At 33.2% G+C, this 19397-nt stretch overlaps 2 protein-coding genes across 2 annotated transcripts; both read right to left on the bottom strand.

Annotated features, from left to right (window-relative positions):
- Positions 1-10370: 10370 nt before the first annotated feature.
- Positions 10371-11596, bottom strand: LOC120172572. The gene is made up of 3 exons (XM_039180002.1): positions 11370-11596; positions 11047-11217; positions 10371-10731 (listed from the first exon to the last, which is right to left on the bottom strand). The coding sequence occupies exons 1-3, from the start codon at positions 11516-11518 to the stop codon at positions 10479-10481; spliced, it is 573 nt and encodes a 190-aa protein (XP_039035933.1). The 5' UTR covers positions 11519-11596; the 3' UTR covers positions 10371-10478.
- A 1188-nt stretch (positions 11597-12784) lies between these two features.
- On the bottom strand, positions 12785-18554 carry LOC120172566 (plasma membrane ATPase 4-like). Its single transcript, XM_039179996.1, has 17 exons — positions 18454-18554; positions 18323-18415; positions 16800-16919; positions 16470-16706; positions 15540-16301; positions 15341-15463; positions 15150-15254; positions 14914-15058; positions 14670-14834; positions 14330-14568; positions 14200-14232; positions 14018-14099; positions 13753-13913; positions 13501-13674; positions 13240-13422; positions 12985-13166; positions 12785-12893 (listed from the first exon to the last, which is right to left on the bottom strand). Exons 2-17 carry the CDS (start codon positions 18377-18379, stop codon positions 12797-12799), a joined length of 2865 nt encoding a protein of 954 aa, XP_039035927.1. The 5' UTR covers positions 18380-18415; positions 18454-18554; the 3' UTR covers positions 12785-12796.
- Positions 18555-19397: the final 843 nt, after the last annotated feature.

Raw genomic sequence — 19397 nt, 5'->3', positions numbered from 1 at the left:
TGGGCTGTCTTTTGATTTGTAAGAACTTCCTTATTCAAATTGAGTTGGATTTCTTATCCCTTTTAAATCTTCATTATATATATATATATATTATTTGCTTAGGGTTTAAGGGGGGCTTTGCATAAACTAAATTTTCATTCTGATACATTTCAAATTATTCATTTTGGGGGTCGATTTCTTGTTCATGAATTAGGGTAAGGGAATTACATTTAACATATATCAGATTAGATTTAGATGAGAATTGCTTTTGTTGGTTGTGCAAATTTATGCCCATTTTTTTATTAAAATTCTTCATTGACTATTTGAATTAAAAAATATATATTATTTTCTGTATAACTATCGATATTCATATTATTAGTCAATTAACTTGGATCGGATATTATAAAGTTTATTATAGACCAGTCTTCTCAACCTAAATTATTTCTTTCACGGTATCAAAATTTGAACTCTTTACTTTTTTTTTAAGATCTAGTGTCTTATTTCGTTTAAGTTTATTGATATATTTTATGATTGATGATCAAAATTGAAGCATGTTAAAAGTTGAGTGACTAAAATTGTAGTTTACCTTTATAATTTTGGTTAAATATTTTCATAGCTAATATCATCTATAAGGTAGTTTTTTTTTACGACAACTTAATTTGAGGTTAAAGAATACTAGTAAACGAGCTTGACTGAAAATGTTATAAATCGGTTGAACAAAAAATAATATAAAAAATGTTTTCAATAAAAAAATATTAATAAAAAATTAACATTTTAAATTGTATTCAATTGAAAATATTATAATTTTTATAACATTTTCAATTGTACATTTCTCCAACCTTAAATTAAATTGTCTTTCCTTAGACTCTCTCATGGTCTTTCTTAACATTGACCTTAAAACTTTTGGGTTGTTAGAAATTTAAAGAAAATAAAAGTATAACGAGTATTGCAAAGAATGTCTTTAGAACAAAAGAGAGATGGATTGAATCGAGAAACTATTGGTTTGATAGTTTAATTATACATGTTGGGTCGGGAAAAAATGCGAATTATCATTTTAACATTTTTTTTTCATTTTTCATGAAAAAAAATTAAATTGTTAATTTATGGGTAAACTATGAAGATAGTCCCCTATGTTTAGGGTATGACCGACTTTGGTCACCAATTTAAAAACTAAGGGGAAATGATCCCTAATGTTATTGATCCGTTTGATTTTTGTTCTTCAATCATTAATTTTTGTTAACCCCCTTTTGTTCAAGTCCCTAACATCAATTGGAGTTAACGATTGAGGGACTTAAATCGAACGAATCGATAATGTTAGGGACTAAAATCGAATGGACCGATAACGTTAGGGATCATTTCCCCTTAATTTTTAAATTGGTGGCCAAAGTCGATCAGATCAAAAACATAAGGGACTATCTGCATAGTTTACCCTTAATTTATTAATTACTTCAACCTGGTTTTAACAGCATTGAATCTCGCTCCCAAATCTAGTAACAATTGGATTGGTTACTTCACTTTTTTTTCTCGTGAATTATGATTACATTGCTCAAGAAAATGTTTAGATATTTTCGAATTTGGGTATTTAATTAAGTGAGATAAATTAATTTAATCAGATATATCTACGAATGATACAAACTAAATATTGTTCAAAGGTTGTTTATGCTTAAACCATGGAGAAGTCAATAATGAAGCGCCAGGTCCATTGAAATCTTCTCCTTTCTTTGATTTAAACGAACCTGAAGATTCAACTTCTCTGATTTCTTCACCACCGGATTCATTACAGCCCTTGGGTTGAGAGTTCTTCACCGTCTTCTTCTTCTTGCTCGAACCACCGCCGATGCTCATCGTCAGCTCGATTTCGCTATCTTCGTCGGAGTTTTCTCCGAAAGGTATCTCCAAATCGAAGCCCTTTTCCATTTTCGTGGCTCGGATGTGATCGCCGGAGCAACTGGCACTCCTTCCCCTGGAGTTGGTCGTTGAAGTTGCCCACAATTTTTTTGTGCTGATCTCTTTTTTGAGTTCATCCATTAGCATCTTTTGAACATTGTACAGTCGATGAAGTTCTCGTACCTACAATTTAATTCACCTACCTTGCTTACTATAATTGTCTCCTCGTTTAATTCGATTAAAATTTTTAATATGTATATATATATAATTTAATACATCTATATATTAAATATAATTTAAAATAAAAAAATAATCTATATAAAGATGAAATTAAAATGAATTTGTTTACTTTTACAACTTAAGAATTTGAAAAGAGTATAAATAAAAAAATAAACTAGAATTTAATTTGCTTAATTTTAAAATTTAATATTTAAAGATTTGTCATGTATTTGGAGAATAAATAAAGCAACAATCAGTCCCTAAACTTGGTCATTGAACTTTCTTTGTCCACATTCAGGGATGGACCTAGGTAGAACGGGTGTAGGCGGATGGCTCCCTTAAAAATCTAAAATTTTCATATATTTTATATGTATTTTCTATTGAAAAATTATTTTTCTCCTCTGAAATTTTATAAGTTTAACTTCACCATGTGTCCGTCCTTGTCCACATCGATTTTTGGATTTGAATTTTTGATCATTTTGATGACACGTTACATTGAGATTGTGCAATGTGTTATAATTTTAGAGTGGCGTGTCATCGTCATGATGAATGAAAATAGAAAAAGTTATCAACTTTAAAACCAATGTGGACGAAAAAGAAAGTCCAAGGACCAAAATGAAAAAAAAAACTTGATGTTTTCACGGTCCGTACCTGGTGTTTGAACATCTCTTCATGCATTTGCATCGTCTTCTTTATGGAATCCATGTTAGTAACCCTAATTTTCAGCACCCCATCTTTTGAACTTGCTTTAACTTTGGTTCCCATGACCTTGAAAATTTTAAGAGATAAAAATATATTATTATTAAAAAAATATAAAATTATATATTTAAATTACGTAAAAATTTAAAATATTCGATCCATGGCCGGATATATATACATATTTGATATCGTGAATAGAATATACTAAGTTAGTAGGGTCTACTCATGAAATCAGGATAGATAATCATTAGTCTACTAATGAATCGAATAACGTCCATTCTACTAAAAAAAATATTAAATAACTCAAGTAAGAACAGGGTACAGAAGCAGAGAGATTCAGTTTCATGCAGTAATTTGCCGAAGTTGAAGAACAAGGCTAAAAAAACTACTATATAGTGCTTGAAATCAACTGCAAATGAATCAAACTATCAGAGACAATTCATCGAACATTTACGGATCACTCAAAAATTCCAAAAAGAAAGGGACATCATGAGCCAATCTCCATTCAAAAACAAACCAACAAAAGGTCAACACAAGAGGGTCGATGAATTCGACACACAGAGAGAGTATTTACCAGCAAGAGAAGCAATTCATTGAACAAAGCTGTTCGGAGCTCAAGCACCTGATGTTTTTCCCATCCGTATAAGCAGATCCCGTGATCGAGAAGCGAATGCGGAGAACACCCAGATTAGAGCGGCTGAAACGACGAAACCCTTTTTGTTTTTCTGGGGGACGGAGATAACCAAAGACGCGCACGCGGCCAAAAGGATTGTATTGTTTAAGCCATGGGAACAGCTCTTCAGAGTTTTCAAGGTTTATTTCCTTAGTGAAAATGAATCAGGGCTTGACAGGCTGTGAAAGACGCAAAAGCAAGAAAAAAAAAAAAGAGAGCTCGATTAGCAATGTGTTTGTAGGAATAATATTTTTTTTCTAGGAGAGAGAAAGCTCTATGTGTGGGAATCTCTGGATTAATTTGGTTGATCCATGAAATTATTTAAAAAAAAACAATTGTTAGCATTAACAAAACCACTTCGATTTGTTATTATTTTTTTATGTCTCGAATTCGAGCACGAGCACCTATAATATCAGGAGATGTGAACCTTTAATGTTAAAATAATTAAAAGTGATCTTTAAACAAATATTATCTTATATTTATCCGATTGAAACGAATCAAAATCCATTGAGTTCAGGTCTCATGTTCATCCTTATATATATATATATGAAAAGGAAAGAGGTGAACTGAGACAATGTCTTTGTGTTTCAAAGGCACCACTTTTGGCCAAAGTTATTGCCAATTTAAGCACATTTGCATATTCCTCTTAAAGCTGAAATATGTTGCATTCCTGGGTCAACAATTTCCCCATTTTCTGCCATATTTTATAAATATTTTAAATTTAACGATATTATTTTTCTTGTTGGGTTGGGTCAGATTTTTTTCCACCCCAAACTCAAACCCAACAGAATTCGTCGGCTTCAGGTCTCGTGCCCATCCCTACCAACGACAGCAGCAGGGTGATTGAGCGTACGATAAATATAATTATTTATTTATTATAAATATAAAATGTGTTAGTGATAATTATTCTTCATTATCATACAAGTGAAGATAATGTAATGTTCACTTGGTGTGTTTGACATCAACGGAGATAAGTTGATTAGTTGAGATCCTTTCATGGTTGTTGATCAAACCACCAATATTTCAATCTTATGTTTAATTTGTAGATATCCTTTTTGAACCTAATTTCCACCTACACCACTTCCACTTTAATAATTAATATATTCGAATAAAGAACGACTGTCTCCGATCATCCCCTTGATCCATCCCTCTTTATGTATATCTAAATATAATGAATATAGCATGCTTAATACCTCAATAAATTCTTGTATTGTTTAACTAAGTACATGGCACAATGATGAAAAAAAGGGTAAAAAAAACAAATGGTCCCCCAACTATGAGACACTACTTTGGTTAGTCTTCCAACTATTAAAAGTTACAAAACGGGCCACTGACAATAGGATGTTGCTTTGTTGAGTCCTTCAACTATCAAAAGTTACAAAATGGTCACTCGATTATTTGTTATGTTCCAAACTCGTCCTTTTCTGTTATGAAATCAACAACGGTTGGAGGTGAAAGTTAATTTGTTATCTCAGACAACATATTGACATCCAGCTCAGAATGTTGTTAATTTTTAATAGAAAATGACGAATTCAGAACATAATGAATAGCTGAGTTACCATTTTGTAATTTTTGATAGTCGGGGGCCTCGATAAAACAACAACCTATAGTCGGGGACCGTTTTTATACTCTACCCTAAAAGTTATTGAAATAAAATTTAAATTGACATTAAGTCTTGAGTTTAATTTTGGACATCCTCTCTCTCTCTCTTTCTAGAGAACTTAATGTAATATTTTAATAAATTTCAAGGTCACTAATGCGCTATGGTTGACTAATTAAATACTGTTATCAAGTCTTTTTAAGCATAAACTTTTTATGATATGATAAAAGTTGGTGCATGTCTCTTGTTAACCCATTAGTGGATACTTTAAGCATATTGTTAATTTGTAAACCCCAAATTTATTTTGATGCCAAAAATGTTCTTATCTTAGCTATTTTTTATTATTTTCAATTCGGTTTTAAATTAATCAACGACATCGTTAACTCGAACTAAATTCAATACGATTTAATCGAATTTGGATCCGACACGATTTGATTCGATCATAAAATCTCGACAATCCAAACATACTAAACCAGAAAACGGCCTCGTTCTAAATGACCGAAATACAGGAGTCAAACCAAACAACAGTCGGAATATTCTGAACCTTGATGACTCTTGGGTAGAATGATAATATGAAATAACATGAAACTAAGATGATCTATCTCGAAAATAGGCTATCAGACTGTTAACCCTAATTTATATCGATTCGACTTGACTTGAAATCGAACAATCTCCCTCTTATTCATAGCATCTTGTTTATTCTTATGGCATATATAAAACAAGCAAGTTAGGGTAAGAAGGGAAAGATTCTTGCAAGGCATCAATGTTAGAAAAAGGCTAAAAACATGTTTCACGTCCACTTCCCCTTCATTGCATCAGATTCCGAGTATGACTTATTACTTAACCAATCAAATACAGAATAATAAATAAATAAAGACTTTTTATTATTTTAATCTCACGACAAAACCAAAAACATAATAAAATAAAACAAATCTTATATTGTTTGTTGCGATCCCATCCCATCACTTTAACAGCAATATCTTCTCATCCCACGTTGTTCTGCTTCATTTATTGGTGGGTTTCTCGTATTTTATAGAAGCCGTTTATTTTATAGAAAAATAGAGGATATTCGAATTACGATAAAGGCTTACGACACAACTGTAAACTAAATACATAAGAAATATGTTTTTTTTTTAAACACGATGAAACTAATTACTGAGGACAGAAGAATCATTAAAATGAGAACAGAAGCAATGCCTCTTATTTCTGATACGTTCAAGGTGAAGGAAATTTGGGATGAGATTAGAACAAAAGGGCAGAAAGTCCCTTGGCATAAACTTATTTGGTTCCCGATGCATATTCCGAAGCATAGTTTAATCGTTTGGATGGCTCTTCACAATAGATTGCCTACCAGAGACCGTCTGCAAAATATGGGAATTAACACAGATTCTTTATGTGTTAACTGCAGAAACTCTCAAGAGACCCGGAACCACTTATTTTATGAGTGTTCACTTGTTGTCTGCTTATGGAATTCAGTTTTGAACCATAGTGGATTAAACTCTTCAAATTTGTCATGAGATGAAATGGTTGACAGAGCAAGCACATCATGGAAAGGAAAATCACTTATCACCTGCATTTTGAAGATAGCGTGGTCTTCTTTCATCTATTTTTTATGGCAGGAAAGAAATCAAAGAATTTTCCAAGCTCGATCTAGAACTGTTGAACAATTGTTTACTGAAATTTCTGATGCTGTTCGATTCTATCTTAGGGGGAAAAGCTTCAATCGGCTAGATAGCACTAATCTTTTCCTTTGTAATGCTTGGGGTTTATAGTTTTACCAATCATTGTTTTTGTATAGGTTGTGCACTGATTTTGTATAGGCTGTGCAGATTTATTTTGTTTGGTTGATTGGTTTGTAGCATAACTTTGCTATTTTGAGTAATAATATCTTAATTATCCAAAAAAATTTAATTACTTGAGATCACAAGGATCATACAAGGAAAATATTAAAAAACCTAACCAAATAAACTCGGAGAAAAGATAGATATGAATATATTTGACCGCATCGAAAAATGAACCATAAAAGGGGATGAAGCTATTAAAAGGTCACACACAAATCACAAATAAGGATTAAGCTACGTGAAAATATTATCCACGGAAACAAATCGCGTATCTAAATTCAATATGAGTTCAAAGCAGAGAAGATCAACATGATAACACATGAATCATTATCTTGATCAGCCGTGGCGATGTCAATTGTCAAATCCAACATTAAAAAAATGATAAACGAAAATAACAACCAAACTACCGTAAACGTGTCATAAAGACAAAGAAAAGTGTGACTAAAGCCAAAAAAAATGTGTCATAAAGTTAAAGTTATTAAAAATAAAAAATTCAATAAAACTATAAAGCAAAGGAAAATAATGAATATCGACGGTTGGCGATCAACAACAAGACTGATGCCACCGTCAATTACAAAGATAAAGAAAAAAAAAGACTAACCTAAAACATCGACACAAAACTAGCAACTAAGATCGCATAAGTATTATACAATGAAAGATTAAAAAACCTTACCAAAACTCAAATAAGGTTAGATACAATATATTTGATTTGATCGGTAAACGAAACACAAAAGGAGATCAAGCTATTGAAAGATCACCGATAAAACCACAAATCAGAGTTGAACGACGTAAAAAACTATCTACGAACGCGAATCAAATATCCAAATTAGGGAAGATCAGCATTATAACAGATAAGTGTCATCTATTTTGATCAGTTGTGGCGATGTCGAATTAATCTTTAAAAAAGATAAATAAAAAACAATGGTCAAACGACCGAAAACGTACTAAAAACAGAGAAAATATGTCATAAAAATATATAAAAATGTGGCATAAAGGCAAATTCACTGAAAATTAAAAATAAGAGAAAAATAAAATATAATATATAAAAATAAAAAGATAATAAAAAATATCGATGATCGACAACTAACATTAGTATTAATACAATCGACAAAGCGGAAAAGAAGAAGTATGAATGGCACACATCACATATAAGAAATGAGGTTTATTAAATGTGTAAAATAATTAGTTGTTGGAATTAAATTAAAGGTAAAGTACATAAATGGTCATTTAATTGTATGATATTTTTTATTAAATCCTATAACTATTAAAAGTTATAAAATGGTCCTTCGACTATAGGGAGTTGTTTTGTTCAGTCCCTTGATTATTAAAAGTAACAAAATGGTCACCCAACTATTCATTATATTCCAAACTTTTCTTTTTTCGTTAAAAATTTGACGATTGTCTGAGTTGTACGTTAACCTATTGTTTGAGATATGATAAAATCTAATCTCATAATCTCACACGGCTATCATATATTATTCAGCATGTTAATATCTAACTCTGATGACTGTTAATTTTTTAATGGAAAAGAATTTAATTTTTTTAATGGAAAATAATTAGTTTGAAACATAATGCATAGGGACTCAACAAAATAATTTCCTATAATCGGAGGATTATTTTATAATTTTTATACTGTACCTTAAATTAATGGATTTAGAAGTAATTAAAATAAGGAGGAGCACATGGACACAACTACACAAGTACGTGTAAAGTATTAAGGAGGGATCAAGCAGACAGCAATCTTAAATTCTGATTGCCTTGTTCTCAGGTAGACACACAAACACAATACAAGCTGATATGTAGTATTATTTTTATAAAATAATTAATTATATTTTTATATTCATATTATTTTTTATAATTTATTATTTATTTATGTTATATTTTTAATAAATAATATAGGTAAGTTTCCTCTGAATTCTCATCCATGATTACCAATAACTGTTTTATAATTGTCATTATTATGACAGGCCAAAATACAAAATCATTATTGTTTTGAAATTTTATAAACTTAAAAGGACCCAAAGCACAAAATAACCATTTATGGAAGTCAAGGTCATTGTCTATAGGATGAGAAATTGATCGAGTCAAGTAAAAAATATTTGAGTTAATCGAATTTATAGTTATTATTTTATTACTTGAATTTTATTAAGTGTTTTTAGAGTCGAGTCAAATTTATAAAATTTAAATTAAATTGAGTATATTTTTTCAAGTGTTTATATTTAAATATAATTATTTATAATATTATAATACTAATTTATTATAATTTAAACGACTCAAAAAATCATATTATATATATATATATTATTTTTCACGCGTATAAGTATAATTTGTAATATTATTTAATAAATTAAGTATCATTTAAAACTTTATGATACATTTATAAAATGAGTAAAGTACATAAAAAGTCCCCAAACTTTTAAGATGTTTGCATTTTGGTCACTAGACTTTTTAAAACTTACAATACAATCATTGAACTTTTAGTTTATTTTAAAAAAGGTTCCTGATGTTACCTCCCATTAATTTTATCTGGCGTGGCACGTTCCCTTCCGTTAACTCTTCTTCTTAAAGGAAGGGGACTAACGTGCTTGTAGGAAGAATGCAGTAAACAGATCATCCCTCGTGACATAAAGCCACAAAATATACTATCGGATGAGTCACCCACCGCGAAAATATTCGATTTTGGGTTGACAAAGCTTCTGATGAACAACAGGACACGAATGCAGACCAACATAAAAGGGACAAAAGGCTTCGAAGTTGGGGAATCCAACTTGAAAATGGTTCGACAAAGGGGTTTTCTTAGTATTTGTTGCTTACGCTCGGCTATCATGAAATAAATGGGAGTGAGGAGGTGAAGGTCCGGAAGAGAAGATGGAGACTAAGTGGCCTCAAATATGCAGGCAATTCTTATGGACTGTGACAAAGGAGAAGTTTCTAACCAACGAAGAGAGATGCAGATGCGATATTACAGATGATTCGGTTAGTGTTTTATGTGGATGTTGTAATGAAATAGTGTTCACACGAATCATGATTACCGAATTACGAGTTCGATATAAAGGAAGATTAGTTGCTAATATTAGAAATGAGTTTAATATAACCTTTAATGATATAATGAAGCAAATGTTAAACTGAGATTTTCTTAATGAAAATTAAAGTTCCATGTAACGTAGCCTATAACATGATTATGAAAACTAACATGACATGATGTTAGAAGTTCAGTAATTATACCGAAAGTTTTAAAAGTTAGATGATCAAAATACAAACGTCCTAAAAGTTTGGAAACTATTTATGTACTTTACCATTATAAAATTATTTTTAAAGGAATTGATTTTGAAGAGTAAGTATCAACGAAAGTATAAAGGAATTATAAAAACGAGGGAAAATAGAATTTGCAAAATTTTCAAAGGATTAAATTGAATAAAATATTCTAAAGTAGAAGGAGCATGTAATTTAAGTTCAATTAGAAATAAGCTTATAGGTAAATAATTAAATTATTCAATTAAAGATCAAAACAACGTTGTTTTAATTTTCGGTTACTCGAACTTTACATGTTCAAACTACGTTTCTTGTCTTGTTATTTCTACTAATATTCATCTTCATCTTCATCTTCATTTCTTGATCCGAAAAATCTCCTTACAACAGCTGCAAAAGCACCCAGAAACAAGAAGAAGACGAGCGTGTCGAATCCGCCTCCGACACCGACGGCAACACTTGGGCCAGGAGCAAAGAAGGAGAACGGCGACCAGCCCCAGCCACCGTAGAACGGAACACCGTAACCATATCCATAGCCTCCGACTAGAGGTGGGGCAACCGGTGGATTAATGTAAATGTTGGTCCTGAAGTGAACAAACATTAGCTTAAGTGTCCAACATTCACAAGCATATTTAAACAACTTAATATCTGTAACTCTTTTTGTCACAACTTAATCACACTCTTTCTAACTAATGCCGATTGGATTCGGGTTTGAGTGTCGTATACGAATATGTATTCGAGTATAGTTAATAATGTAAAGGGTAATTTACGTATTTAGTACCTAGACTATCAATTTTAGTCTGAGCATGGTCAATAATGTAAAAGACAATAAAATCAAGCATGCACAGTGGCATCAAACAGAATCAACATAACTGAATAGCTCAAACCGATGAATTTACCTGGAATTGCTATTGGCTCTCGGTGCTGAGCGAGGAACCGACGAACGGAACGCTTGACCGCCGACTCGACCGCCGGTTTTGGCGGCGGAAGCGTCGCCCACCGAGCCGAGACTCAATGCTCCAGCAGCCAATGTCACTATTGCTAGCGTTGCTAACTGTTTCTCATTTCTGCTGTAAAGAAAAACAATCCTCAGTCTCATAACACAAAAAAAAAATTATTTGAAATTAACATATTAAAAACGACCCCAAACCCTAAATTAACAGCAAGAAACAAAGTAAAAGGAAGAAGAAAGGAGTTAGAGGCCATGGAAACGAAGTGGTACCAGGGGGAATCTTTGTGGTCATCGGAGTGGAATCTGCAGGAGACGAAAGCAGGTGAGCTGGGAAGCTTAGTTCTGGGTTTGTGAGTGAACGTGAAAGCGTTGGTAAGGAAGGTTTGATGCGAATATGGAGACGATGATGCTAAGGACATGTTTGGTTGGTTGCCGAGAAAATTCTGGGGTTCAGTTTCTGGTGAATTCTGGGAAATATAATCACTTGATTTTTGTAACTTCTCGAAGCTTACCTTTTTGGATGAAGCGAGTGTTGCTTAGATTTTTGTTCATTCTTTGATATCGAGATTGCCACGTGTTCGAATTTTTGTGGCTGTACGTGTCAAAATTCTATATTTATCTGAAATCGCCTAATTTTATCTAATTTTAAATTATCAAAACGTGGCTAATTTATACAAATAATATTTTTTTATTATTCAAGTAAATAACATTAAAATAAGTTTATTTAAAAATATAATACTACATAAAGTTAAAGAATACACACTTCATATAAGCACCGTTTCTTAAAATACATGAAATAACTTACCAAAAGTGATTAAAAAAATTATTATTATCTTTAAAAATTACGAGTTTAAATATCAATGATTACAAGAGTGATCGAACATTCGTTATCAAATGGTTGAGAGTATTCAGAACATATATTATTTTTTATATATAAAATAAATGAAATTCAAAGATCTCCAATTTTAAGCTATTAAGAAACTTTAAATTTTAAACAAAAAAATTATATTCTTAAACTTTAAACGCAAATTACAATAATTACTTTATATATTTACGAATAATTACAATAATATAATAATCTTATCCGACCTGACCTAAAAAATATAATTTTACTTTATATATTTACGAATAATTACACCAATACATCTCTATATATTATTTTCTTTCAATTAAATTTCTTTTTTTATTGAATAAAAATAATACTTTTTAATAAATAATTATTTTAATTTGACTCAGGTTCAAATTTTATCTCAAAAAATAGGTCGGGTTCGGATCAAGTGGAAAGGATATATTTTTCGAATCGAGTCCAAATCGGGTAAAATATTTAAAATTTTCATGTCGGATCGAGTGGATCGAAAATCCAACCCGACCCAACCCATGCCCATCCCTAAACTAAACCGTAAAAGGATGGAGTTTGTATTAATTCTTGTAATTTGAACATGCAATTTTAAGAAAAATGAAAATGAAATAAAAGATTTATAAGTAAATTTTAACCGATTTTTAAAAACCAGACATTCGAATTCAAATATTAAAAAGTGCAAATATTCAAATATCCTTGGGGCCTAATATTTAACCACAGACATGCTTAGACTGTTTCGGTAACAACTAAATTACATCCTCCCTTGTCCCTTCACCATCTTCTGTAAATGTCATTGAATCACCGGCCTTCGGTTTTTCCTGTAACTGGTAACGGTTTCCTAAACCGTGTAATGCTGCTGGATTGTATCGATGTCGAGCCCCTTCAGCTTCACCACTGACTCGACATGCCCTTTGAGTGTGTGTAGCTCTCGAAGCCTGTAAAACAGACGTCAGGAATTCGTAATCGTCATTGCTTGTCATGATAGTGTGAATATTAGGCGTGACAATTTAATGACTTATCGTTTACCTAGCAACCTCGGCTCGTCTCTTGGCCTGCTCCGCGATCTCCGATAACTCACGATAGCTGTTCTTCTCATTGAACAGATTCGACGTGTCCGGAGGTTGAAGTCCATGCAGTGTTCTTTGAGCAAGTGCCCATTGAGCCTCCCTTTCTTCTTTGCCGTAATCTTTCTTCGTGGTGAAAGCAGTCTGTAGCAGAGGCCGGATTAGTAAACACGAGAACAAATCATCGATGTGCATAAACCGAGATATGTGTGTGTACCTTGTTTTCGAGCAGGTTGAGCCAAGCTTTTCCACTTAAGATGTATCGGATAGCAAACTTCATTATATCCAATGGAATGTAGAAAACTACACTGTAAAGCCATATGACACCAGCCCATCCCCAACCGATTCCTTTAATCCTTGCGAATTCCCAGTTAGCATATACGGCAATGAATGTTGCAACCTAATCGACACAGAAACTGTTAATTCGATGTTTTACGACTCGAAAACGAGTGTTCGGGGTAAAGGTATATGTACTTACTAGCTGTGCAATAAGGAAGGCAGAGACCAATAGCATCCCGGGTCGCTCGACGAATGACCAGCTACGTGATCGGGTCACAAAGATCAAAGCCTGGCTCACAATGCTTACTTGCAAGTATAAAGCGCCCATCATCTCATGCTCCGAGCCCCTCAGAGACCTAACACCGAATGTGTCCTGCATGCATCGATACAAACTGTTACAAGACAAAATTCAAATCGAATATGAACTTGAAATCCTTTCAGAACTGCGTACCGAGAAGAAATCAGTATCATGCATAACCCAGAAGAATATGACAGTCATCAATGCCAAGTAGCCTCCAAGCACGATTCCGGTAGCGAAAATTTCTCTCAGTTTCCAGCTATCAGGCAAGGGAGATGGCTTGACTCGGTCCTTCGAGATCGTCATGATAGTTCCTGGAGAAATATTCGATTCAATCATTGTCAATACTAGATTCGAGCCGATAAAGCATGGAACAAACAGAAGAATCATGTGCAACTTATGTAATAAATCCACTTACCGTCGTTTAGAATGGCAATGATCAGAACCATGAATGGTGAAAAATCAAACTTCCAGATGAGAGCAATAAACAGAAATCCAAACTACAAAATCAGAAACAAAAGATCGGATAAACAAATCGATAAAAGTAGGCTAATGTAATCTATAATCAATTCGTATAAAATCTTTTGATCATGTACCAACCACAATACGGATTGTGATAGAAACTGCATAGATCTGTAAAAATAAAAAAATAAAAGATACAAAAGCGTCATGCATTGCAAATTATAATGTATAAATCTTCAGAAGTTTTAGAGAGAAGAGATCAATTTACAGTATAGTTCTTCATCCTCTGGAAAATAGCTCTGCTAGTTAACACAGCACTAACAATAACACTCAGCCCGGGTTCTGTGAGAACAATGTCGGAAGCACTTCGTGCAGCATCGGTAGCATCCGCTACAGCAATCCCGATATCTGCCTTCTTTAAAGCAGGAGCATCGTTGACACCATCTCCTGTCATTCCACAAATGTGCTTCCTCTCCTGCAACTTCTTCACAATTTCATATTTGTGCTCTGCAAGGGTAGTATAGTAAGAAAGTGTAACTCTAATCGAGACACCGAAACACAAAAGAGGAGGTCTCGGAACAAGTAGCCAGGATGCCGAGGCCAGTTACCTGGAAAAACACCGGCAAACCCATCGGCCTTCTCGATCAACTCTTCCACAGGAAGAGAAGCTATGTTTGCATCCTTGTCTTGACCTAGCAAAGAAGCAGATGGATACATGTTGGTTCCCATTCCAAGTCTGCGGCCAGTCTCCTTTGCAATTGCGAGTTGATCACCTGGACAGAAGAACGAAAACATAAGTACAAAATTGCCGCAATGAACATTTCATGAACCCCTTTAAAGGATTCAGTTTACCAGTTATCATCTTGACATTCACACCGAGATGAAGAGCTTGCCGAATGGTTTCAGCACTGTCATGCCTTGGAGGATCAAACAGAGACAACAATCCAACAAATTGCCATGGAGTACCTGCACCTTCTTTCATTTTTTCCGGTACTTGCTGGAAAGTTTAGGAAAATTGCCAAGGGGACTTTTCAATATTGAAACAGGATAAATAGTTATTAGAACAACGTGATTTTTGGATAATAAACCTGTCTGGAAACGCCTAATGAACGAAGCCCACGCTCGGCAAACTTGTCAATGATAAAATGAACCTTCCTTTTGAAATCTTCTTTTGCGTTGCAAAGGGCCAAGATCTGTTGGCATATGCAATACGATTAAATGACACGGAAACTAAGTAAAGTATTAATGCAATGTTTATACCGACGGAAAACAAGATTACCTGCTCGGGAGCACCTTTGCTGGCTCGATGCCAGTTGCCATTGGAATCGATGTAAGTTAAAGCAGTTCTCTTATCCACAGGATTGAAAGGCAAGAAATGCACCTCTGTAATACCAGCTCTTGCCTGCACGTACAAAAAATCAAACATAAATAATTCCACACGGTTATAGAATCAAAATAGAGAAGAAACTGTCACGTACCTCTTTAGGGTCAGCAAGCATTCCGACAATGGCAGCATCAATGGCATCTTGATTTTCAGTTCTAGAGGCCCTAGCAGCAAGCAACATGACATGCTCCTTATCAGCATCCTTTACAAACACCTCGATCAAGTTTTTATCGACACTCAGCTTGTTTAGTGTCAATGTTCCAGTCTTATCACTACAAAGGACATCCATACCAGCCATTTCTTCAATGGCAGTCATACGCTTGGTTATGGCACCCTGCTGAGACAGTCTATGGGATCCTATGGCCATGGTCACTGACAAAACAGTCGGCATAGCAATTGGAATACCACCAATCAAGAGAACCAAGAGATTGTCAATTCCATCCCTGTACTTGCGGTGTTGAATTGGATACATGACTATGATCTCGACCAACATACCAACAGCAATTGAACAAATACAGAAGTTTCCAATAGCAGTGAGCACCTTTTGAAAGTGGCCTACTTGGTTTGTGCTGTCCACAAGATGTGCAGCCTTCCCAAAGAAAGTATGCACACCAGTAGCGATAACAACAGCTTCAATTTCACCCTGTTTGCAAGTTGAACCCGAGAAGACTTCATCCCCAGGATTCTTTGTCACAGGAAGTGATTCTCCAGTTAAGGCAGATTGATCAACCTTTAACGGATCACCTTCAAGAAGACGGGCATCGGCCGGGATGATATCTCCCAATTTAATGCTAATGATGTCTCCTGGAACCAGAATTGATGCTTCTTGCTCACTCCATTTGTCATCCCTTAGCACCTTCATTTCAAAGCCATATAAATTCAACTTCAATTTCATCATATTCAAAACAAAAACAAATATTAACTCCTAGAATCCTAATCATTACCAACTAGTGGAACTTATTCCGAAGATCCAAATCCGACACATTTAACCGTATTTATTTCAAAGAAAATGTTCTATAATTACCTTCGTTTTGGGGGCAAGACCAGCCATAAGAGCAGCTGCTGCATTACCAGCATTGTTTTCTTCAATGAAACTGATTGTAGAGTTGATGACCAGCAAACAGACAATACCAACGAAATCTTGCCAATCCGGCGGCTTGCCATCTCCATTAGCCAAAGCAATGGCCATGATTGCAGCAGCTTCCATGACCCATGACAGGGGATTCCACATGAATCCCAAGAACTTGAGGAACTTGCTCTCCTGTTCATTTTAATAGTATAATATAAAGTTATTATGATTGTGGACGTAATAAATGTTACCGAATATCAAACATTAAAATCCATATAAAGCTACCTTTTTCTCTTCTAGTTTGTTGGGGCCGAAAATCTGAAGCCTGTTGGCTCCCTCTTCTGAACTCAGTCCTTCTCTGGAACATTTCAGCTGCCCGAACACTTCCTCGATAGGGATTTTTTCCTATAAACAGAGTAATTTCAATGACATTTAGATATGCAATTGTTCATTGGTACTCCTATTTAATATGTTTTTAGTCTTATATGGTATATATTTCCTATTTCTAACGTTTATTCTGAATAAATAATTTGGAAAAAAATATTCTACATCAAATCATCGTCATAATAAAAAAAATCAGTTTTTTAAGCTTTATACAAAAATCACTTTCCCCATATCATTTTTCCACTTTAATGAAAGAGAAAATATATATTTTTTTTTAAAAATCTAAAGAGAGAAAAGGGCAAGGAAATAAAGTACCTTAAAATTCACAAAATAGCAAAACAAACATATCGCTTTCAAATGAAAACAAAAACAGAAACACTTTGTTCAGCACAAGGAAAAGATCTGTCACTGTCATTTCATCCTTTCGATTCTCACGTTTTAAATCAGTTTTTCAGAGATTACTTGAGGTGGACTTGTTTGGCTAGAGAGAAAATTAGGAAGAAAAGTAGATATCATTTCAATCATTATTTGGTTAGATCTACTCGTACCTTTACTTTCTATAAACTCACCAATCAATTGAAACATAAATTAGACAAATATCTCACTAATTTCAGAATTATTAAAAATAATTGAGAACAAAAAAAAGGATGAAGTTGTATTTTTTAATATATCCAATACTAAATGGTCAAAAAGGACTTCTCCGGATTAAACGTACATAGCACATGCGACGGTTAATTTTATTTGACTTTATTTTCTCTCTTTTTTCGAGGAAATTCGTTTATTATTTGACCTTACCCTTTCAGGTTTCTATATAAAAAAATTATATTTTTATATCTAATAATTTTAAGTAACATGCAATCATAGCGTCTCTATGTCATGTTAAAAACATTAAAATAAATAAAAATAATTTAAATATAACATGAATATATAAATAAATTATATAATATACTTTTATTAGCAAATAATAAGTTGATACCTAATGAATACCGAGTTTGAAGTATAAACTATGGATAATAACATTCAATAATTAAATTGTTGAATTATCAAAAAGAATTTAAGTGAACTGAAAATATAAGTGTTGAAAATTTTTCAAGTACATGATTATACGTTAAATTTGAATTAAATTATTAATAATATATTTATTTATTCACATCATTAAATAACGAACTAAAGCGACCCGTGACTATCACGTATAGTAAGAAAGCTTCACATTTATTTATTTTCCTTATTTATCAGTATATCAAAATCAAAAAAATTTCTCGGGAAAGTGACAATGAAAAATCCGTTAATCTCCGTTTCAGATCTCACTAAGAGAAGGAATGCACGTTGACAAAACAAAGACGACGATTCATTCCAGCAGTCGATGAAAGAATCATACGAAAACATGCAAGATTAAAAGATATAGAAAGCAAAAAGAATTTTACCAGATCAACAGTCTCGTTCCTGATCTCTTCGAGACTGATAGCTTTATCGCTCGCCATGTTCCGATTTCCACCACCGTCGACGGCGGCTCAGGAAAAGAGTACTCGAACTCTAACAATGTAAAAAGGAAAAAGTAGAAACGAGAGAAGAGAGGAATCAAAATCTCCTTCAATTGTGAAATAGACGAAGAGAAAGTGAATGCGATTAAATGAGAGTTTCAGATTCCCGAGAACCAAACAGAAGCAAAAAGAGAGGTTTTGTGTGTGTGCTTCTGCTCTACGTAAGGCTGAACGGCTAAGCTTTTTATATAGAGAAGCTGAGCTGAGACTTTGTGTAATTAGAATTAAAATACTGAGATTTTTTAATAAAAGCCTTCCCTATTTAAACGTGGTGTAATTATATTAAAACTGTTATATACTGATTTATTTACATTTAAAGTAATTTTATGATATTATAATAGATTGGTATATGATTTATCGAATGGTTAATTCGAATTAAATATTACATAGATTCATTTATAAAGGTAATACTCTCAATCCGGTCCATTCCATTTACAATTTCAAAATTCTATGTTCTTGTTAAAGGGATCTAGTATCTCGCCATATTCATTTACATGAGTTAAGTCAGATTGAGTTTTTAGTATATTCAAATCCAACCAGAGTATAACACTCCTCCCCCACATTACCTGACCTGATGCAAGTTTAGGAAAACTCTATTTGAGCTTAAACTTGATCTTAATTTTAAGGATAAAAACTCGTATATGCATCTAATCCGACCCTAAAGATATATATATATATATATAATCATTTTTATTAGATAAAATATAGTCCTAGTTAAAAAAAATCAATAACGATATATAGACTTGATAGACTTAACCCAAATCCAATTACCTGAATTGATTTACCTAACCCAATACATTATATTAATTCAAACATGATGATCAAATTTGACCCGAAACTCGAACCATATCCGACCTCAAATTTAGCTAACCCAATATAGATCCATGTCCAATTTGAGATGAATCGAAACAACCTGAACCGGAATTAACCTGAATCGAAAGCAACTTGAACTGAAAAT

This window comes from Hibiscus syriacus, unplaced genomic scaffold, assembly GCF_006381635.1.
Source record: "Hibiscus syriacus cultivar Baekdansim isolate YM2019G1 unplaced genomic scaffold, ASM638163v2 tig00111852_pilon, whole genome shotgun sequence".
Lineage (NCBI taxonomy): Eukaryota > Viridiplantae > Streptophyta > Magnoliopsida > Malvales > Malvaceae > Hibiscus > Hibiscus syriacus.
Note: the sequence above shows the minus strand (reverse complement) of the source record. Positions and strands in the feature narration are given on the sequence as shown.